The sequence below is a fragment of the Patella vulgata genome, chromosome 6 (genome assembly GCF_932274485.2).
Source record: "Patella vulgata chromosome 6, xgPatVulg1.2, whole genome shotgun sequence".
Lineage (NCBI taxonomy): Eukaryota > Metazoa > Mollusca > Gastropoda > Patellidae > Patella > Patella vulgata.
Window position 1 is genome coordinate 10,798,875 of NC_065884.2, and position 20,544 is coordinate 10,819,418.

General features: G+C 33.9%; 3 protein-coding genes across 3 annotated transcripts; 2 read left to right on the forward strand and 1 right to left on the reverse strand.

Moving 5' to 3' along the window:
* Positions 1 to 407: 407 nt before the first annotated feature.
* On the reverse strand, positions 408 to 3,290 carry LOC126824769 (uncharacterized). Its single transcript, XM_050554143.2, has 3 exons — positions 3,094 to 3,290; positions 2,487 to 2,538; positions 408 to 1,259 (listed from the first exon to the last, which is right to left on the reverse strand). The coding sequence occupies exons 1-3, from the start codon at positions 3,195 to 3,197 to the stop codon at positions 852 to 854; spliced, it is 564 nt and encodes a 187-aa protein (XP_050410100.1). The 5' UTR covers positions 3,198 to 3,290; the 3' UTR covers positions 408 to 851.
* Positions 3,291 to 3,486: 196 nt separating this feature from the next.
* LOC126824770 (uncharacterized) lies at positions 3,487 to 6,521 on the forward strand. The gene is made up of 4 exons (XM_050554144.1): positions 3,487 to 3,865; positions 4,132 to 4,189; positions 4,409 to 4,514; positions 4,766 to 6,521. Exons 1-4 carry the CDS (start codon positions 3,813 to 3,815, stop codon positions 5,038 to 5,040), a joined length of 492 nt encoding a protein of 163 aa, XP_050410101.1. The 5' UTR covers positions 3,487 to 3,812; the 3' UTR covers positions 5,041 to 6,521.
* A 999-nt stretch (positions 6,522 to 7,520) lies between these two features.
* LOC126824249 (RING-type E3 ubiquitin-protein ligase PPIL2) lies at positions 7,521 to 19,410 on the forward strand. The gene is made up of 8 exons (XM_050553446.2): positions 7,521 to 7,799; positions 13,961 to 14,065; positions 14,956 to 15,018; positions 15,329 to 15,380; positions 16,036 to 16,087; positions 17,130 to 17,221; positions 18,203 to 18,368; positions 19,277 to 19,410. The coding sequence occupies exons 1-8, from the start codon at positions 7,768 to 7,770 to the stop codon at positions 19,408 to 19,410; spliced, it is 696 nt and encodes a 231-aa protein (XP_050409403.2). The 5' UTR covers positions 7,521 to 7,767.
* Positions 19,411 to 20,544: the final 1,134 nt, after the last annotated feature.

Consider the following 20,544-nt stretch of genomic DNA (forward strand, 5'->3'; position numbering starts at 1 on the left):
AGGCAACTCCATTTAATTGAAAACGGATTCAGACCATTACTATTTGCCAGCGTGCTTTGCAGAAAATAATAATACTGAAGAGTCACCATGCACATGCTTGGGATATTGATAAATGTGAAATACTTCAAAACTGTGAAATACTCTTTGATGGGTGAACCATAACGCTTGTACCTATGAAAGTCATGACTTCTATCCCATGCTATTATGCATAAGGAGTATTGTCGCCTGTCTATTATTTCATTTCACAAATTCCATTCAACCCCTGGGATTCGCTTATGGCTATGGACCCTATAATAAAGTCCATACATAGAGAAATTTACCATTGGGAAACAAAAACAGACTCTTTTTTAATCATTTATTTTTTTAGTTTTATTATGATTTTGTATTTGATTATTTTTAAAAAAAAATTTCACTCATCAAATATTGTAAACTCCAAGAATTTTTGTACTGTCAATAATAAACCTAGCTTCAGAAATATTTCGAACTGTTTGCATGATTTACTGAAAAAGAATGTGTGGAGTGTTGAGAATGCACAACACTAAGACATGTATTTACCGTACCAGGGTTCTATACTGCCAACACCATAAAATCATTTTTGCTCAATTCAAAGTTTTACTCACATTTTATTTGGAATCACTTGAATTGAAAGGGATATAGGCTTGCAATGTCATGTTAAATTTCAGGATCTGAAAAATACTTTTTGGGGCTATTTCATCCTGGGCATTAGGGCGTGTTATAAATTTCAGTAATTCTTCAATATGCTTGGCTGGGCACAATAAATACATGGTCACGGCACAGACCAAAAATATAAAATGTTCATATCACACACATTATTTTAATAAAACAATTGTTTAATAATAATCCTCAAAAGGCATAAATCCATGGCGATTATGTTGATGGGTCAAACCATAAACTTTATCCTTCTGTAGGGGTCCAAAAACTGAATACACTGGACGACGATAAGTTGACGTCATATAATTAGAAAATGGATAAAGTTTTTCATCTCTGTCACTCAATCTATAAATAGCTTGTGCTCTTTTTATTTCTGTAGCCGGACTGCCGTTTTTCATATATTTCTTTTCATCTATAGGCCAATCTTTGCCCTCGCGGGTCCATTTTGGCGTGGAAGAAAGTCCCGGTCTGAACATCATTGGTCGACATCTGGAATCCCGAGTATCGACAACGCCTTTGGGAAGTTCCTCAATACGCGGTCTATGGTATCCAATTTTACTGTAATCACTCCATTTATCAGTCCAGTTCTAAGAAAAATAAAAAGATTCAGACATCAAAAGAAATAGACAAGGAAAAAGAATTAAAAGTCTTTCGCTGTAAAATTCTGGCGTTCTGATCAGTTATAGTAAGTTATACCGTCCATTATCTACTCTCAAATTCACGAAATCGTATAAAAGCGATATTATCGTTATTAGTTTATTTTCGTGTAGAAAACCATCTGGTTTCACATTTTTATTGACCGCTTGATACGACGTACGTGTACCTGGTCTACTACACGTAAGGCACAATTTTACCGTAGCAGCCCGCGTTCGGTTCGCGTGAGCGTGTTTGCTACGTACCGATGGGCTAATTACTTGGATCATCTTCATTTGCCCAAGTGGCCTGTTTTCACAAAGGTAACTTACTGGATTTGTTATGAATAATCAGCAAGTCCTTTTTTGTTTTTGTTTTTTTGGGGTTTTTTTTTTGGGGGGGGGGGGGTGTTAAATGTGCTAATTAATCGGATTATGAACCACGTGGCCGATTCTCACAAAGGTGTGACTATTATTGAGCTGACAAGCAAGTTGACTGCCTTCCAAATTAACAAGTAATAATTAACCAGCTGTTATTCAGCCCAAAGTAGATTTGATTATGATACCATAGTGGCTGGTTCATTGTTTTATTAATCGACTTTTACAAACATCAAGTGACTAAAGCCAACTATAATCTACCGATTAAGATCCCTGATCTCAACCCAATGTGACATAAACCCTGTCAATTTTCAAAAAATGTTGATCTTAAATTTCAAACGTGATGTGATTTGCAAAGGTATTTTTCTATTCATATTTTGACTGTAAAATTTTAATCAAATGAACACCATACAGGACAAAGTTCTAAATGGATCTTTGATGAGATTTTTCATTTGGCGTAATGGAGGACAAAACAGAAGGATAAAGTCCCTGTTTTTGTCTGTTTTCGAAAGTTTAATGCGCTGAGGTTTTTGATAAATTTTAATGTTCACGTGCATTCCGTTCCCGACAGGCCTTACATTATTCACCGATTGAAAACGGTATCGATTACCTTTCCGGCGCTTATTTCTCCAAAGTTGTATCGGATATTTATAAAATGCAACTTCCGACTTAAACGCCGTAACAGTAATTTAATGGTAAATAATTATCGTGTTGGTTAATATATAGAGGTATTTCAAGAAGGAAACAAAAGCAAAATATCAACGTCGGGTAATATCCCGATTTAGATTCAAATTCAATACTGACCTGCCATGAATCTGGACCAGATTTAGCTGTATATTTCTCGGGCGATTCTCGTCTGTAAAAAATGAAAGAGCAAATAAATATTATTTTGAAAGTTCATAATTTAGATTATCAAATTTCTTTTACAATGAATCTTGGACTACATAATTTGGCCATACAATCGAAGTTATTCGAATCGTTGAATTAGAGCTAATACAATATTTTATTTTCATATATTGAGCTTTAACCCCCACCCACCCCATCTTTGTGGCGGGGTTGGGGTGGGATTCACGAAAAGAAATCCCGGCCCCTCTCCCCACAAATATAAAAAAACAAACAAACATTCAATAAACTTATCCATCGGGGAATACAAAATATTACAATATTAGGTCAGTAAAATTCGATAATAAAAATTAAAAAATACGGTTTTTTGTGCCGTAGGTAACAAAAGAAAAGCGCCCAGTTTGGCTACCAGTTAACATACATGTATCCATAAAAATAGAATAGTGCACTAGTCTATAAACAAGTGAACAATAAATTAGTCAAATATATTACATAGGCCTCTCAATGGGCTTAATACTTAGTATATTATCATGGCTAAATTATTAATCCATTTTTAAATACAATTTACCTGAACATTTCTAGTGGAACAGGATATTTTGGAACGGTTGGTGGCACATTTACCCAATATGGGTAATGTGACTGGTTACTCTTGAAAAAAAGTGTATCCCCCATCTTGATTTTATTCCTCTTTCAATGACAGATGTGGAAAATATTATAACCAGGCAATATCAACAATAACGGCCAATTGTCAGATGGTCGCTTATATCCCTGACAACATAGAAAGCCAATCTCGATTATAATCAATGTAAATGTCTTAATTATCAATCAAACTTCATACATAATTTAAAATATATATTTAAAATGGTTTAAAGCGATAAATTGTAGCAATTTTAAATAATAATATGATTTAAAACTAGAAATTGTCTCGGTTAGCAACATGTCTCCATGACGACGTATATATACAATATGGCGACGGGAGTGCACGAATTTGTACCAAAATAAGAACAATTTGGAAATGGATATGAATTTGTGATTACATGCGTTCCGGTACTTGATAGATAAATTATATCTATCGATCAAGTCGTTTGTAATCGGATTTAAAGGGTTTTAATTCACTCAATAAGAAGATAATACAGATTGACCCCGAGTTGTTAACGATATAAGCGACTTTGAGATAACTGTTATATTTACCGTTTAGTTGTCAATAATACTAGACCCTTGTATACATAGTTCACGGTAATATTTGTTTTATCGGGGTGCCAAAGAGTGTAAACACTGCTTCAAAAAATGGCAGCCACATATCAGTTTCTATCCAGACCTGCAAAATTACCTAAAGAATGGTAAGTAATTCCACATCTTACATCGTAGCCTAGGGTAGGTAGGTCTATATGTTAGTTACAAGTTTTAAGAAATATAGCCTAGATATATTTAGTTAAAATTAGAGAGAACTGTGTATTTTTATTTTACGGCTAGAACTAAGTTTGCATAGTAAAAAAATAAATAAATAATAACACAAAATAAATGCTATAATAAATGAAAATTAATACTGGGACCAGTACTTTTAATTTTACTTCTTTTTATGCTTATAATATTCTTAATATTGTAGGCAGCCCAAATTACATGAATGGAATCCTTATCACTGCAGTCATCCAGATGTAGCCCAGGTAGGTGAACAAAAGAATTAATATTTTCTTTATATTTTGGGGGGTCAAATGCGGCTAGGCCTATACTATTACAGTAATGTATTTCATTACTAGTATTATCACCGTAGATTTATAAAAAAAAAATACGTTTTATCTTTTCATCATATTTTTAACCCCCAAAATGCAATAATTTTAATTTTTCATGTGGAACTCATCTTATTTTATAAATATTTTGTTTAGGTGGGATGGCGGAAATGGTCCGCTGAACACCCAGATTGGTACGCAAAAAGAGCCACTTCACAACATCCAGACTGGTACAATAGGCGTAGAGATACAATAAGAAGAGGTAACAAATTGAAAAGTTTCAACGAAAAATACATTTTGTAAAAACAATAATTAATAATAGATATATATTTGAAAATATTTATTTTGGACATACCAAAGAGTACTATTATTCATTCTATTCATTTTATTTTAATCATTGAATTTATTCATTATTTTATTTTAATCATTGAATTTATTCATTATTTTATTTATTTACTTTATTCATTCATTATATTTATTTATTTTATTCATTTATTCATTTTAATGTTTCAGTTGATTACAAGAACATCAACTGGCATTATGAACAACCGTCGAAACCAACCAGTAGAAATATGGATGATTTTGTGCCCATTCAACCGGATGTACAGATGAAGGATGTCTTAAAGCCCATGCCACCAAATAGAAGTTTTAAAGGTCACACAAGCTACCCTAAACCATTCCCCTATGAAATACCAATGCCCAATTGGGGCTTGTATCACCCCGATCATTACAAGGATCCAGTTATATTAAATCATTTTCCACCAATTAGATATAATGGTTATAAATAAATAATTTATTTTATTGTTAAATTTAATCAAATAATATTAATAATAATTATTGTGTTAATGGTTAATGAATAACTTATTTCATTGTTAAATTTATTTCAATAATGTTAAGAAATTCATTAAACATACATTATGCAAGAGCTAAATCTGCCTATTGAAGGTCTTTCTTTAGGCCTGAGATGTTATCTAAATTATTAATTAGACATTAATTAACTTATCCAGGCCATAATCAACTCTCAATGGCATCGCTAGCCTGAGATTTTTTATTGGATTAGGTTCCGATTTGCTGTTCAACCCATTCATAATTAATCATGAAATGGATAATCAAGACTATTTTTTTTATCCTACCGACTTTAGTAATGATGATCGAGGCTAGGCCAAAAATTCAATCACTTGAATCTTGGTTCATAGTGGATCAATTTGACTGAAATTTTCAGCAAATTCTCTTTACAGTATCTAGTTTTTAAATATTATTCTGAGCACTACCAGCTCTTTATCTAATCTCCCATAATGTATCTTGAATTGTGTATCCATAAAGTTGTACTGTGTGTTTTAAAATTTTTTCAATTACTAAATGCACATCAAAGAAGTAATTAATGTGTAGGGAACAAGTAGACATTTAAATCATGGTAAAAGAAAACATGAGAGAACTTGGTGCTAAAGTATAACTTAGCTAATAATTCTAGTGGCATTTATGTCAGGCAAGAAGCAAGGTGCATTCTTTTAATTACAAATTATATTTATGAGTCTCCTAATGCAAACCTGGTAACTATATTTTAAAAAATACTTTTGAAAAATTTCATGCATGTATTTAAATTCAGTTGTTATACCTTTGAAAGTTTCATGTATATATTATTTAAATTGTTATGAAAAAAGATATTAAATTACTAGAATACTTTAGTATGGATAAAATTACTATGTCTATTACACTGCAATGTTTCAACAAGATTTTGCATGTAGGGAAATATAAATTATAGGTTATTGTTTGAACGACTTGTCAAATCTTGTAATAAACATATTGATTGTATGTACCCACACCATTAAGTATTCTAGTATTTTATATTATAAGTCATTTACTAAATGCCTCTCAAGGATTGTATTAATCATAGTAATTGTATCCATGCCAAGTATTCTAGAATATTATATTATAAGTCATTTCCTATATGGCTCTCAAGGATTGTATTAAACATAGTGATTTGATTTAATTGTTGATAGCCAATAACAAAATCATATGTATTCATTTGAAGACCCCTTCTAGGATTAATTGTTCAGTAAACAATTCTTTTCCTTCAAAGGGAAGTAGTAACATTTCTGTTGCTTAAAGAGTTGTTTGTGGGTGAATGGTCATTGTTTTAAAATGTTCAGCTTAGCCTAAGAAATGATATTGTGCTCTTTTGGTAAATGCCTACATTTTTATTTTGAAGAAAAATACTGATCTTATCTTTGTTTTTAAACAATATAAAGGATATAAATTTAAAGTTAAATATTTGTTGTTTTTATTTGTTTCTGTTGGGTTTTTGATGTTTAAAGTATACATTTTTTCAGTTTGATTAAATATAAATCATCTAGAAAAATTTCAATATTGGGAGAGAGCGAGAAATGGGGTTTTAACATCTTTGTTTCATTACTCTGATAGTCTGGCTCCCCTTGCTACTGATTTTTACCTAAGTGAAGAGTCGGATTAATGAATGGGCTTTAAGTGCTGTCGCCAAGGGGCTGCCGCAGGCTGGGGAACCCCCAGAGATTATGTGAAAAGTTATTTCATTTATGAAACTGCATCAAAATATTAAATACTCTAAATAACCATATATATACATGTATATATTTATAGTAAACATACTATGGGAAAAAGAAGTGCATTAGGCCTAACAGTATACCAGGGATGTCCGGTGGGTAAAACATTTCTGGATTCATAACACACAACTGTCTTTCTGGGGGCCTCACACTAACTCGTATAACCCAATATTTTAATTCCGCTCTGCCCTAGTGGCATAAAAGTGACCAATGGTGAGAGACCCATAAACTTGTTCAACATTTGTCGAAATTAGGGAGCCCACTGATGAGTTTGGTATATAAAAATAGGGCCCACAGATGTAATGTTAGACATTTTTAATTATTTTTGAAGCGCAAATCAAGGAATTTTTATACATGAGAGCAAATTGTATAAATATAGGTCATTTGTGGACAGTACATGCCCTGGTTAAACATTAAAAAGGCTAACTGTATAATGCAGTGTAGTGCTGATCATAAATAGTGAACACTGCATTTTGATAGTATTGTAGGCCTACTAGCTACAGTGTCATTTGTTAAAAAATCTAGGTGGTAAACCCCATTCAAGATTTTTATTAGATGATTGTGAGATATTTTTCCCACTGTCGGCAAAAATATCAAATACAAAAGTTATATGCATGAAATATGAATATGAAACTGAAGTCAATGTATAAAACAGCTGTGGTCTGATCCAATATCTTAATTGGAGTTGCCTCCCATTGTCCACGAAAATTTACTTCTCCGGTTTTGATACTAATCCAATTAGTTAGATTGTATCGTTTGTATATGTAATGTGATAAACTTCCAATATTGTAATATTATAAAGTATATTTAAATAGCAAATGAGCACCCTAAACTAAATTTTGTGCTCAGCTAACAAAAATTTCATTTCCTGTTGAAATTGTCTCGACTTCCGGTCTGAAAACTAGCACAGTTTGTTTTGTTTTGAAATACCTGAAAATGGGGAAGAAACAACATCAGAAAGACAAATTGTAAGTTAGCTGTGTTACGTTTATATACTCCATGTCATGTTGTGAATAAATGATATGTCGTTTGCCTCTCTCTTCGTATTTTAACTCATTTTGTCTTTAAATTTTTGTCCTCTCTTTGATTGAAAAGCCAAAGTCAGGACTTCACATCACAACAAATGGGAACCCACAAAAAATATAGACAGACCAGGGACATAGTTAATATAGCTATGGCCTGCATTATATAGGCCCAGAACCAAGATAACAATAAACCCACTTGATTTGTAGGCCTATATTCCATTAGATTAGGAAGCGCTAAACCACGATTGGAAATGGTTAGCACTAACTAACAAGGATTATATTATGTAGGCCTACATCACTGACATTAGATTAGAACTAAACGTGTCAATAGCAATGTTCTATGAATAGATTCAACAGTTGTGTTATGTTAATAATCAATGTTTGGAAATTAGTTGCCTTCCTTGTTCATAAGCTTGTACATAATCTGTATAAACTATAAAACCCTTTTTGATAATAAGGTATTCTCAGCAATGTCAAAACACTATAAACAGTTGCTTTGAGTATTTTTAATAGAATTATTGGGGCGTTTTGATACATGTATATCTGTGTGTAACAGTAAAGCTAACTTTGTGTGTGGGTGAGATTATGTTATTATGGCATGTCTATTAGGATTACAAGTTAGTTAGTGTTAGTTGTATTTTACGTCCGCTTCCACCGAGGTGATATCGCAGACAAGGATAAGGGCCAGCTTATTAATCATCACTATAATAACAACCATAAAATCTCTGGGTTAAATGTCCATAATCATCACTATGATAACAACCATAAAATCTCTGGGTTAAATGTCCATGTACGATAATGATCAAGTTGATATTCCAAACTTGACAGACTTAATTAAAAAAATGACGAAGATTCTATCAAGTTTTACGGGGCAGTAATAGCCATTGTTGCACATTGACACAAGTTTCCTTTCGTCATTTTAATATTTTGCGTTGTTGACATGTGTAAGCTAGCATTTTAATTGGATAAATAAAAATTGTGTTTGATGAGGTGTTTTTAAATTATGGATTGATAGACTACGATTGAAGACGATCAGAATGCCTGGCGCGTATTTATACAGAGACTTGTCTACTTTACAGATATTGAAGAAGAGATTCAAAGATGAGTGTTACAGCCAGCAACAACATGGCATTACTGGAATATGAAAATCAGATTTTCTTGGATGCTTTCCATGAAGATGGTCTAACAATTCTAGCCAGAGGTCTTGGAATTCAGAGAATTTTTATGAACTTCTTGAAAGTTTATTCAGATCAGGGAAGTTTGGTTTTGGTTTTGAATACATCCTCCTCAGATGAAGATTATTTTCTGGAACAACTGGAAGCAGAGTGCATCAAACCTTTACCCAAAGTCATCACAAATGAAATGAACGCTAATGTACGGCAATCAACATATTTACAAGGAGGAGTTTTGTTCATCACGTCCAGAATATTAGTTGTTGATTTGTTAACGGACAGAGTACCTGTTGATCATGTTTCTGGCATTCTGGTCTACAAAGCCCATAAAATTATCGAATCATGTCAAGAAGCATTCATCCTTAGATTATTTCGACAGAAAAATAAAACCGGTTTTATTAAAGCTTTCTCCGACAGCCCATATTCATTTACCACTGGTTTCTGTCATGTCGAACGCATGATGAAAAATCTGTTTGTGCGTAAAGTTTTCTTGTGGCCGAGATTTCATGCTAGTGTTGTTTCATGCATGGAAAAACATCAAGTGGAAGTGGTTGAAATTCATTTGCATTTAACTCCGTCCATGGTCGCGTGTCAGACAGCATTGTTAGATTTAATCAATGCTTGCATCAAAGAACTTAAAAGATGCACAACTGCTGTTGACACTGAAGAAGTGACTGTTGAAAATGCTTTGGGAAGATCTTTTGATAAAACTATAAGAATTCAGTTAGATCCAATCTGGAATTCCCTCGGGCCAAAAACACGTCAGCTCGTCTCTGATTTAAAAACTTTACGATTGATCCTCAAGTTTCTAACCCAGTACGACTGTGTTTCTTTCTACTCTCTTGTTCATTCCATCAGAACCAATGAAAAGACGTTCGGCCAGAACACTGGTTGGTTGTTTCTGGACGCAGCTGACAGTTTGTTCGTTCATGCTAAGGATCGTGTTTATGGCATAGAAGACAAAAAGAAAAAACAGAAAGGTGAGGAGGGAAAAGAAAAAACAGAAACGCAAAAAGAACCACTGTTAGAAAATTGTCCAAAATGGGAGGCATTATCTGAATTGCTGAAAGAAATAGAAGAAGAAAATAAGGATGCTGACAGGTCTGCTGGTCCCACCAATGTTTTAGTTTGCGCCGAGGATGATCGTACATGCAGTCAACTGAAAGAATATCTCAGTCAAGGTAGTAGATCGATTCTTTCAAGACTCTTTAATAAATTTCTAAAATTGAAAGGAGCCCAGCAAGTTGAGTTTGAGAAACAGAAAAATTATAAACAAAAGGGAGGTCATTCTAAGGAAGAAAGTGATGAACTGACTTTGACACAAATGATGGTCAACATGGAAAAAGAAAATGACGGTGATTTGAAAGAAGGTTCAGAAGATGAAGGCAATCCACACTTATCCCAAGATGCTTATTATGGTGTTATTTCATCGCCTGTGACAGTTCTTCATCCTCTTCATGGATGTACGGATCCTCATAGTTTAACGAAAGTTCTTCAAGAAGTTCAACCAAAATATGTTATCCTGTACGACGCGGACATGCAGTTGGTTCGTCAGCTTGAAGTGTTCAGAGCATCTCGACCGGGAGTTCCACTTAGAGTTTATTTTCTCATGTACACCAGCTCTGTTGAAGAACAAAATTACCTCACAACTCTCCGAAAAGAAAAGGAAGCTTTCGAACATTTGATTCAGCAAAAGGGTCAGATGGTGATTTCTGAACAAAGCGATGGAAAACTTGATGAAGATCCTGAGTTAGAAAGGGGAGCAACTCCTGCTAATGCAACCACTAATTCGCGTAAAGGTGGTCTCCCCAGTCAGCCAAAGAATCGAAAAGTTATCGTCGACATGCGAGAATTCCGATCAGAGCTGCCATCTTTAATTCATAGAAGAGGTATTGATATTGAACCAGTTACCCTGGAAGTCGGTGATTATATTCTTACGCCTGATATCTGTGTTGAGCGCAAAAGTTTGAGTGATTTAATTGGTTCATTGTCTAATGGTCGTTTATATAATCAGTGTGTCGCGATGTGTAGATATTACAAACGACCCATATTACTAATCGAATTCGATGCAAACAAATCCTTTTCCTTGCAAGGCAAATATTCCTTAAGTAATGAAGTATCTATGAAAGACATTAGTTCACAATTAGCTTTATTAACCATGCATTTTAGTAAATTGAGAATATTGTGGTGCCCGAGTCCGTACGCAACCGCAGAACTTTGTGACGAACTGAAAGAAAATCGACCAGAACCTGATGCAGCTGAGGCAATGTCTGTCACAGCTATTGAAAATACATCTGATTTAGCTGATCGGTATAGCCACGCTCCACAAGACTTCTTACTCAAAATGCCTGGTATTAATTCTAAGAATTTTCGTCAGGTTATGAACAAAGTTAAGGATTTAGCAGAACTTGTGACACTCTCTGAAGAACGTCTCACAGAAATTCTGGGTAGTTCTAGCCACGCTAAACTTTTGTTTACTTTTCTTCATAAAAATGTGGACGAGGTAGAAAAGATAGTCTCGGAACAAAAGAAAAATGAGAAACCTTTTAAAAAAGGTTTTGGTTATAAACGTAGAAAATGATTTAATATAAAAAAAGGTTTCCTTTGATATATTTTGATTATTTTTGTATTATGATTAATTAAATTTTAAATTGCAATGCTTGTACATGTATATGGATGGGGCAGGTGTTTTGTAACGTGGAAAATCTCTCCCAAAAATAACATTAAACTTGGGTTAAGTATTATGACTGAAGTACATGTTAGTTGTCTCAAAATGCAGGTTGTGACTTGAAAAGTGTTAAAAAAAAGTTAGAAACTTGTTGAAAATGCAAACTTTCTGTGGATTTAGATATTACATGTACAATGTACCTTGTTATTGTTAAATGTACATAATGATTAAGGAATAATTTATGAAATTAATTTTTTGACAATTTTGTTAATTTACTATAGTGCTACATGTATTTTTTGGTTATCTTTGAAAAATTAAAAAGAAAAGTTGTTTATAGAAATTGTACATTGAAACCGGACGTAATAGATTTATTACAAACATTGAAATAACAAAACTCTGATGACACATGTTCTACCCATATTTTTGTTGTTATGTCATTCTACATGTGTCTGATTTTATAGTTCTCATCATTTTTCATAAAAAAATGTACAATAAAAGATTTTTGGAAAACCAATAACATAGTTTTTATGATGTGTTAATGTGTGAATGAGCTGTACATTTGATTGACCAATATTTTTAATGTCATTCAATGAACTAGACAAAATGATGGGAGGGTGGGGTTATTATTGGGTTTAGCCGTAAAACTGTGGCTCAGTGGGTTAGGTGCTGGAACACAAACCTGGAGTTCCTGGATTCTATCCAGACGTTGGCTCAGAAACTTCCTCTGAATTTTCCAGCATGGTTTCCTCATGGCAAGAAACAGCATCTATTTGTTCGGATGGGAAGAAAAAGTTGATTTCGTCTGTACATGTTGTCATACACATAAAAGAACCCAAGACAGTTGGAATTTTATGAATAGTAGACGGAAAGCCACTGTCCAGGTTAAATTTCCCCTTATAAGTTATAGCAAACAGCATGGAATATGCCCTTCTTCATTAGCCGGTTGTTGCAGAAAAGTAGGGCGTTAAACCCCATTTCATTGTAAAAATGTGCTAATTATTTCTCATTTAGCTAGAGTGAATTAGATTGAAAAATTTGTTTACTGTATGTGTCTCCCAGATAGCTGCAGCTTGAGTGATTAGGTTACTGTCGCTTTGCTAACTTGAATTATGTGGTCACTGTCACTCAATTAGCTGAAAGGACAAGATTATTATCTACATGTATCAGTTAACGCCAATACTAATAGTTACATGAACTATGCCTAAGTAGCTGAAGATGCAGGTTTTACATATTGTCATTTTCTAAGCTAGAATGTTGGGATTGCAGTACTGATATCAGCTGCATTGATAGGGTACATTCACTCACTTAAATGGTCGGAATATTATCTTCTCAATGAGCTACATGTAGATTGGAGGGACTATTATCCTCTCAGTGGACTAGAATGGTGAGACTTTTATCCCCTCCCTGGACTAAAATGGTGAGACTATTATCTTCTCCCAGGACTAGAATGGTGAGACTATTATCTTCTCAGTGTACTAGAATGGTGGGGCTATTACCTTCTCCGTGGACTAGAATGGTGGGGCTATTACCTTCTCAGTAGACTAGAATGGTGGGGCTATTATCCCCTCCCTGGACTAGAATGATGGGGCTATTATCCTCTCCATAGACTAGAATGGTGGGGCTATTACCTTCTCAGTGGGCTAGACTTGTGGGACTATTATCTTCTCATTGGGCTAGACTGGTGGGACAATTATTATTCTCTCATCGGGGCCAGAATGGTGTCAACGAATTGTCTTTATCAACTACAATGGAGTTCCAAATTACCTTCAGGGTTTATTACCAGCCTGTTATTTTCCTTCCTGTACACCCAAGAGAACACTGGATGAGACTAATCCTAGACATCCCGGCCCGACAACACTGTATGAGACTAATCCTAGACATCCCGGCCCGACAACACTGTATGAGACTAATCCTAGACATCCCGGCCCGACAACACTGTATGAGACTAATCCTAGACATCCCGGCCCGACAACACTGTATGAGACTAATCCTAGACATCCCAGCCCGACAACACTGGATGAGACTAATCCTAGACATCCCGGCCCGACAACACTGTATGAGACTAATCCTAGACATCCCGGCCCGACAACACTGTATGAGACTATTCCTAGACATCCCGGCCCGACAACACTGGTTGAGACTAATTCTAAGCAGTATGGCATTGTAAATTCATACTGAGCACTAGATGACACTAATACTGAGATCTATGACATTAATATTCTGATAGAAAGGTCAAGAATTGTTTTTTACTTCTTATGTTACAGATATTTGACCCATTCTGAATGGACCCATGAATGGGGTGGATATAAAGGTACCAAGAATACTGGAAGTAATTCTCGATTCAGACGTCTACCGTTTCACTGTTGTAGGTCAGTATTTATTATAAATATGTATGTAACAATAGGCACATCAAAATTCAACATATTGAATTTTACGGTTGATACATTTCAATTTCCTTGGCGGTTTAACAAATCTGTGGTGGTCGGCGATTTACTCAAATTTGCGGAGGAAATTTAGAGCATGGGCAGAGCGGATTAACTATGGCCGGGATTTTTCATTTACGCTCAGGTCAGACCAAGGACTAATTTCATACTTCTACCTGATGCTGATTTTCTCAAAAATAATATACATGTACTAATGTCCAAAAGAAAGTATACACACTAAAAATAGGACTAAGTTTTGTTTAGATTAAAAATATTTGATAAAACATTAGTGAGTTTGTCTCTTGAATCCAAAATCAACATTTCTAACCCCCAAAAAAGGGAAACAAATTGACATTGTACCCAAATACCGTATACCATGGAAAAACGACTTTGGTTGATGCAGCACAAAATGCACAGTGTATACTTTTTTTTGGACATTAGTATATTAAAATATATGTGCATGGAGAGAGATCGGGATTAATCAGGGGGTTGATGGAAAATAGTCGATTGGGTTTTCCAGCATGTTTCCACATTTCATTTGTGCATGATTGAGAGCCCGGCAAGATAAAAATGTATAGTTTTATGGATAGGATAAAAAAAAAACTGAGTTCCTTTGTATACCATCGGCATCATAGTAAAAATCCCTGAAAGCTTTAAATCGTAATAAGAGTAAATCATTGTGTTGCTGTCTGGTAAGATTTCCATGATAGCACACTGCAAGCATACCTGCTTTTATAAATATAGTTAATGCAGAGAAATAACCAAATTTCATATATCTTTTGAGACTTGGTAAACGTATTGGGAAGTAAATATACATGTAACAATTTCTTTTGTAGTTTATCCATGCAGCCATTTGAGAATCCACTGTGTACAAAAGAAGGAATAGTTTTTGATCTGATGTAAGTAGACCATGATTTTTGTTATTTTAGATTGAAACACTGATTTCAAGAGGATAGGAATACAACGTCTCCCAAACATACTGCAGCCAAATAAATCATTTCTCCCACTGCTAAAGACCCCTATGTGCAAGCGAATTATTGAAATAAAATTGAACCATACATGTATATTAGTCCTAAAATGACCTAGTTTGTGTGAGTGGATGTTAAACTCTCTCTCTCTCTCTCTCTCTCTCTCTCTCTCTCTCGGTTGTTAAATATAATTTGTGATTGTAATGAGTCAAGGACCACATTTAGAACTGATTATTTTCAGGAATATTGTTCCTTTTCTAAAGAAATATGGACTTAGTCCCGTTACTGGTGAGGTACTGTAATTTTTTTGTATTTATTATTATGTAGATTACATTACATGCTGATATAACCAGATTCAATAAATCAACAAGACTCATTTTTGGATTACCTTTGTTGTGTGGGTAACAATTTGACAACTATTTATAACACCAATCATGAGATTATGTGACTTCTTTTTTAAGTGTGTGCTATATTCTGTACAGCCCATATAATTTTATAGTTACATGGTGGAGGTCGATTGTAGCCATGTTTAGAAATTAAGTTTTTGAAAAATAGACTATATTTCCATTAAAATGACCGATAGGTCAGATCTAGTTTCGCTCATTTTACATAGCCTTCGGTCATGACCGGCATATATGGCCAACATGGAAACCATGGTTACAACGTAATGAGCAGTTGAGATTATGGTATTTTAAGCCTTTAATACGTAATGATTAATGGAGAATGTGGTTAATGTAATGATTAATGTAGAATGTGTATTAAAGGCATGATGATGTTCTGATGGAACTGAGATCACTAGACTCATCTGAGATCACTTGACTCAACTGAGATCACTCGACTCAACTGAGTCAACTGAGATCACTCGACTCATCTGTATTTCTTTCCTCCACATTTCAATTTCCGTGTATATGTTAGTATACAAATATACTTAGTTTTTATATCTTATAGAAAATGAGCTTCAAAGAATTGATCAGATTAAATTTCCACAAAAATAGTGATGGTAAGTAAAAATACATAATCTATATTTTAGTAGCTTACAATATTTCAATGGGGGGTTGGATGGCTGAATGGTTAGCGTGCGCGCGCTGTATCATAAAGTCTGTCATTGAGTCGACTGGCGTGGTTTCGAATCTCCGGTTGTACGTGACAAGGAGTAGGGTCGCCTGTCCAACCTCGTGGGTTTTCTCCGGGTCCTCCGGTTTCCTCCCACTGCTAAAGACCCCTACGCGCAAGCGAATTATGTAATGACCTAGTTTGTGTCGAGTGGACGTTAAACCCCATTTCTCTCTCTCTCTCACAATATTTCAAACAAATGCTTATTGTGACAAGATTCAAGATACATTTTATGAATGTACAGTGATTCAACAGTATCTGAAAATGAGAATGTATCTTTATATGGCATAAAATTTGTGCACACATTAATTTCCTTTGTGCATATATGTGGATAGCTTAGGAATAGATATATGTGTGGATAGCTTTGTTTTGGATATTATGTGTGCATACATGTATGTGTGGTTTTCAAGGGTGGTTCCACCTTGTCAGTAATGCAGGACGGAGGGCCTAACAAGGACAGCTGTCTAGTCGTTCAGATAGGACAAAAAAACAAGGTCCCGTGTACACATTGGCGCACACATAAAAGATCTCTTGACAGTTGGAATTCGATATAAGAGTAGGCCGTAGTGCTGCTGTCCAGGCAAAATTTCCCTCATAGCAAACTGTATGGCGTATGACCGTCTTCATTAGCCCAGTTCGCAGCAGAACAGTACGACTTTAAACCCCATTTCTCACTTGTCCAACCTCGTGGGTTTCCTCCGGTTTCCTCCCACTGCTAAAGACCCCTACGCGCAAGCTAATTATTGAAATTAAACCATATGTTAGTCCCGAAATGACCTAGTTTGTGTCGAGTGGACATTAAACCTTATTTCTCTCTCTCTCTCTCTTTAAACCCCATTTCATTTCATTTTATTTTGCATATGTGTGGATAGCTTAGAATTAGTTATATCAATGCACCAGAATGTTTATTTACTTATTTTTGTTTACAGACAAGTATCACTGTCCAGTAACATTTAAAATCTTCAATGAAAACAGTCATATTGTAGCCATTAAACCTACTGGCCATGTTTACGCACATGAGGTTAGTATCAATATAATACAATATTTGGTATGTTTTATGTTTTTAACAAGTTGGTTTTTATTTTGAGTGACTGAAGAGTGCAGTGGACGCTTACAGATGACACCCAGATCCATTGGCTTGGTGTGGTTCTTCGGCAACCATTATATGGCCCCCTCAATAAATAAATGCTTATAAAACTCAGCATTCTGACATTATTGCACTAAAAATCAATCGTATATCACATGCAGAGTTTTATTTAGTAATTTCTGCATCACAGGGTTTTATGAAATCAAAGAACAGCAGAAACAGAAGAATTTTTATTAGGTGGTCTACTTTGTAAAGTGATAAAAAGTCTGAAGCTGGGTATGAAACTCTGGTGTTCTTAGATAATGTAGCAGGAAAATTCTGTTGAAGAAAATTGGTCATATTTGTCTGAAGTACATATACATTTACTTAGCATATACAAGTACATTATTTAAACATACATTATGCAAGAGCTAAATCTGATTATATTGCAGGTCTTTCTTTAGGCCTGAAATGTTATCTAAATTATTAATTAGACATTAATTAATTTATCCAGACCATAATCAACTCTCAATGGCATCGCTAGCCTGCGATGTTTATTGGATTAGGTTCCGATTTGCTGTTCAACTTCCATTCATAATTTAATCATAAAATGGATAATCGAGACTATGTTTTTTATTGTACCGACTTTAATAATGATGATCGAGGCTAAGCCAAAATTCAGTCGCTAAAATCTCAGTTCAGAGTGGATCAATTTGACTGAAATTTTCAGCAATTTCCCTTTACATTATCTAGTTTATAACTATTATAGTGAGAACTGCCAGCTCTTTATCTAATCACCTATAATGTATCTTTAAGTTTTGTAATGGTACAATGTGAACGGTTATCTGATATTGTTGAAACAGAGTATAGATTCATTTCTCTTACCTTATTTTATATAAAAATTATTGAAGAATGTATTCTCTTTTATTGAAACAGGCTATAGACAGATTAAATTTAAAAGCTAAGAATATGAAAGATTTAATAACAGATGAGCCGTTTGAAAGAAAGGACATTATTACCATACAAGATCCAACTCATCTAGATAAATTTAATATTGCTGAATTTTATCACATCAAAAAGAATCTCAAAGTTACTGATGAAGGTCAGTATTATTGAGTATTATTCAAGCAAGTATTATTTTATTAATTCATTATTAAAATATAGAATAATCATAACAACCATATGAAATTCAACCATAGTAAATATAAATATAACCATATGTTAGTCTCATAACAGCCATATGAATTCGACCATGGTAAATATAACCAACTGCTAGTCTCATAACTTAGGTATATATTCTAAAAGCCATATGGAATTCGCCCATAGTAAATATAATCATATGTTAGTCTCATAACTTAGGTTTAATCCTAAAAGCCATATGAAATTCGATCATAGTAAATATAATCATATTTTAGACTCGTAACTTAGGTATATGTTCTAAAAGCCATATGGAATTCAACTATAGTAGATATAAATATAACCATATGTCAGACTCATAACTTAGGCATAGATCCTAAAAGCCTTATGGAATTCGCCCGTAGTAGATATAAATATAACCATATGTTAGTCTCATAACTTAGTTATATTCCCTAACAGCCATATGGAATTAGCCCATAGTAAATATAAATATATTTAGGTAGTCATAAAAGCCACATGAATTCGACTATAGTAAATATAACAACTGCTAGTCTCTAAACTTAGGTTTAGTCCTAAAAGCCATATGAAATTCGACCATAGCAGATTTATTAATTATAATTGCATTTTAGACTCATAACTTAGGTATAGGTCCTAAAGCCTAAAAGCCATATGAAATTCAACCATAGCAGATATAAATATAACCATATGTTAGACTCATAACTTAGGTACATGTATAGTCCTAAAAGCCACAGCAGATATGAATATTACCACATGTTAGTCTCAAAACTTAGGTATATTGTTGATAGAAAAAAACTGTTTATACCCATTACATTATATTATTTGTATGTTGGAGTATTTTTTTTATAATTCTAGACGAAGAGGCATCAAAGAAAGATCCACGACATAATTTAAAATCCATCAATCATGAAGCCAAGAATGTTTTAGATGAACTTGATAGAGATTACAAACCATCGTCTATACTGGTAATATTAAATACTTCAATATAAACCCTTATCTATACTGGTAATATTACAATATAAACCCTGGTAATATTACAATATAAACCCTCATCTCGACTGGTAATATTACAATATAAACCCTCATCTAGACTGGTAATATTACATTATAAACCCTGGTAATATTACATTATAAACCCTGGTAATATTACAATATAAACCTTGGTAATATTACAATATAAACCCTGGTAAATATAAACCCTGGTAATATTACAATATAAACCATCATCTAGACTGGTAATATTGCAATAAAAACCCTGGTAATATCACAATATAAACCCTGGTAATATTGCAATATAAACCCTGGTGATATTACAATATAAACCCTGGTGATATTACAATATAGACATCATCTAGACTAGTAATATTAAATACCTGGTATTACAAAATAAACCCAGATAATAAATAAATATTACAATGTAAACTCTCATCTAGAGGTTTTTCTTTAACTAGTAATTTCTATACTAACGTTAACTATATGGTCATATATTTATTAGTCTGTTTTTATTTGTAGGAAATAAAAGAAAATAAAGTAAAGATTGATAAATTTAATGCGGTAAGTGTTTATTTTTTAACGAAAGGAATATTTTCAACTTGGGATGGCGTGGATGGCTGAATGGTTAGCATGCGCGCTGTATTGTAAGGCCTGTCATTGAGTAAATTGGCGTGATTCCCTGGTTGACGTTAAACCCCAATCCTCTCTCTCCCTCTCCTAAGGATATCAAACTAATGGTGTTTTAGGGGTAACTGAGTATTTTAAGATTTTATCTGAATCATGATTTTTAGTTGGGCTACTGGTATGGTATCTATTATTTTATAAATGTTTTATTCTGCAGGCTGGATATTCAACGGGTGCTGTTTCTGCTTCCTTTACTTCTACAGCTGTTACACCACAAACACAACACATAGCAGGTAAAAACATTCCTCTGTCACACCCCAAACACAACAGTAGTGTAAATTGTTTATTTTTAAAAAGTGTACTTTGATTCTGTAGTTCAGGTGTACTATAATACTATATATCGGGTTCATTATAATGTTTTATATCTCAGGTTGATTATAATAAGTTATAACTCAGGTTGATTATAATAAGTTATGACTCAGGTTGATTATAATAAGTTATGACTT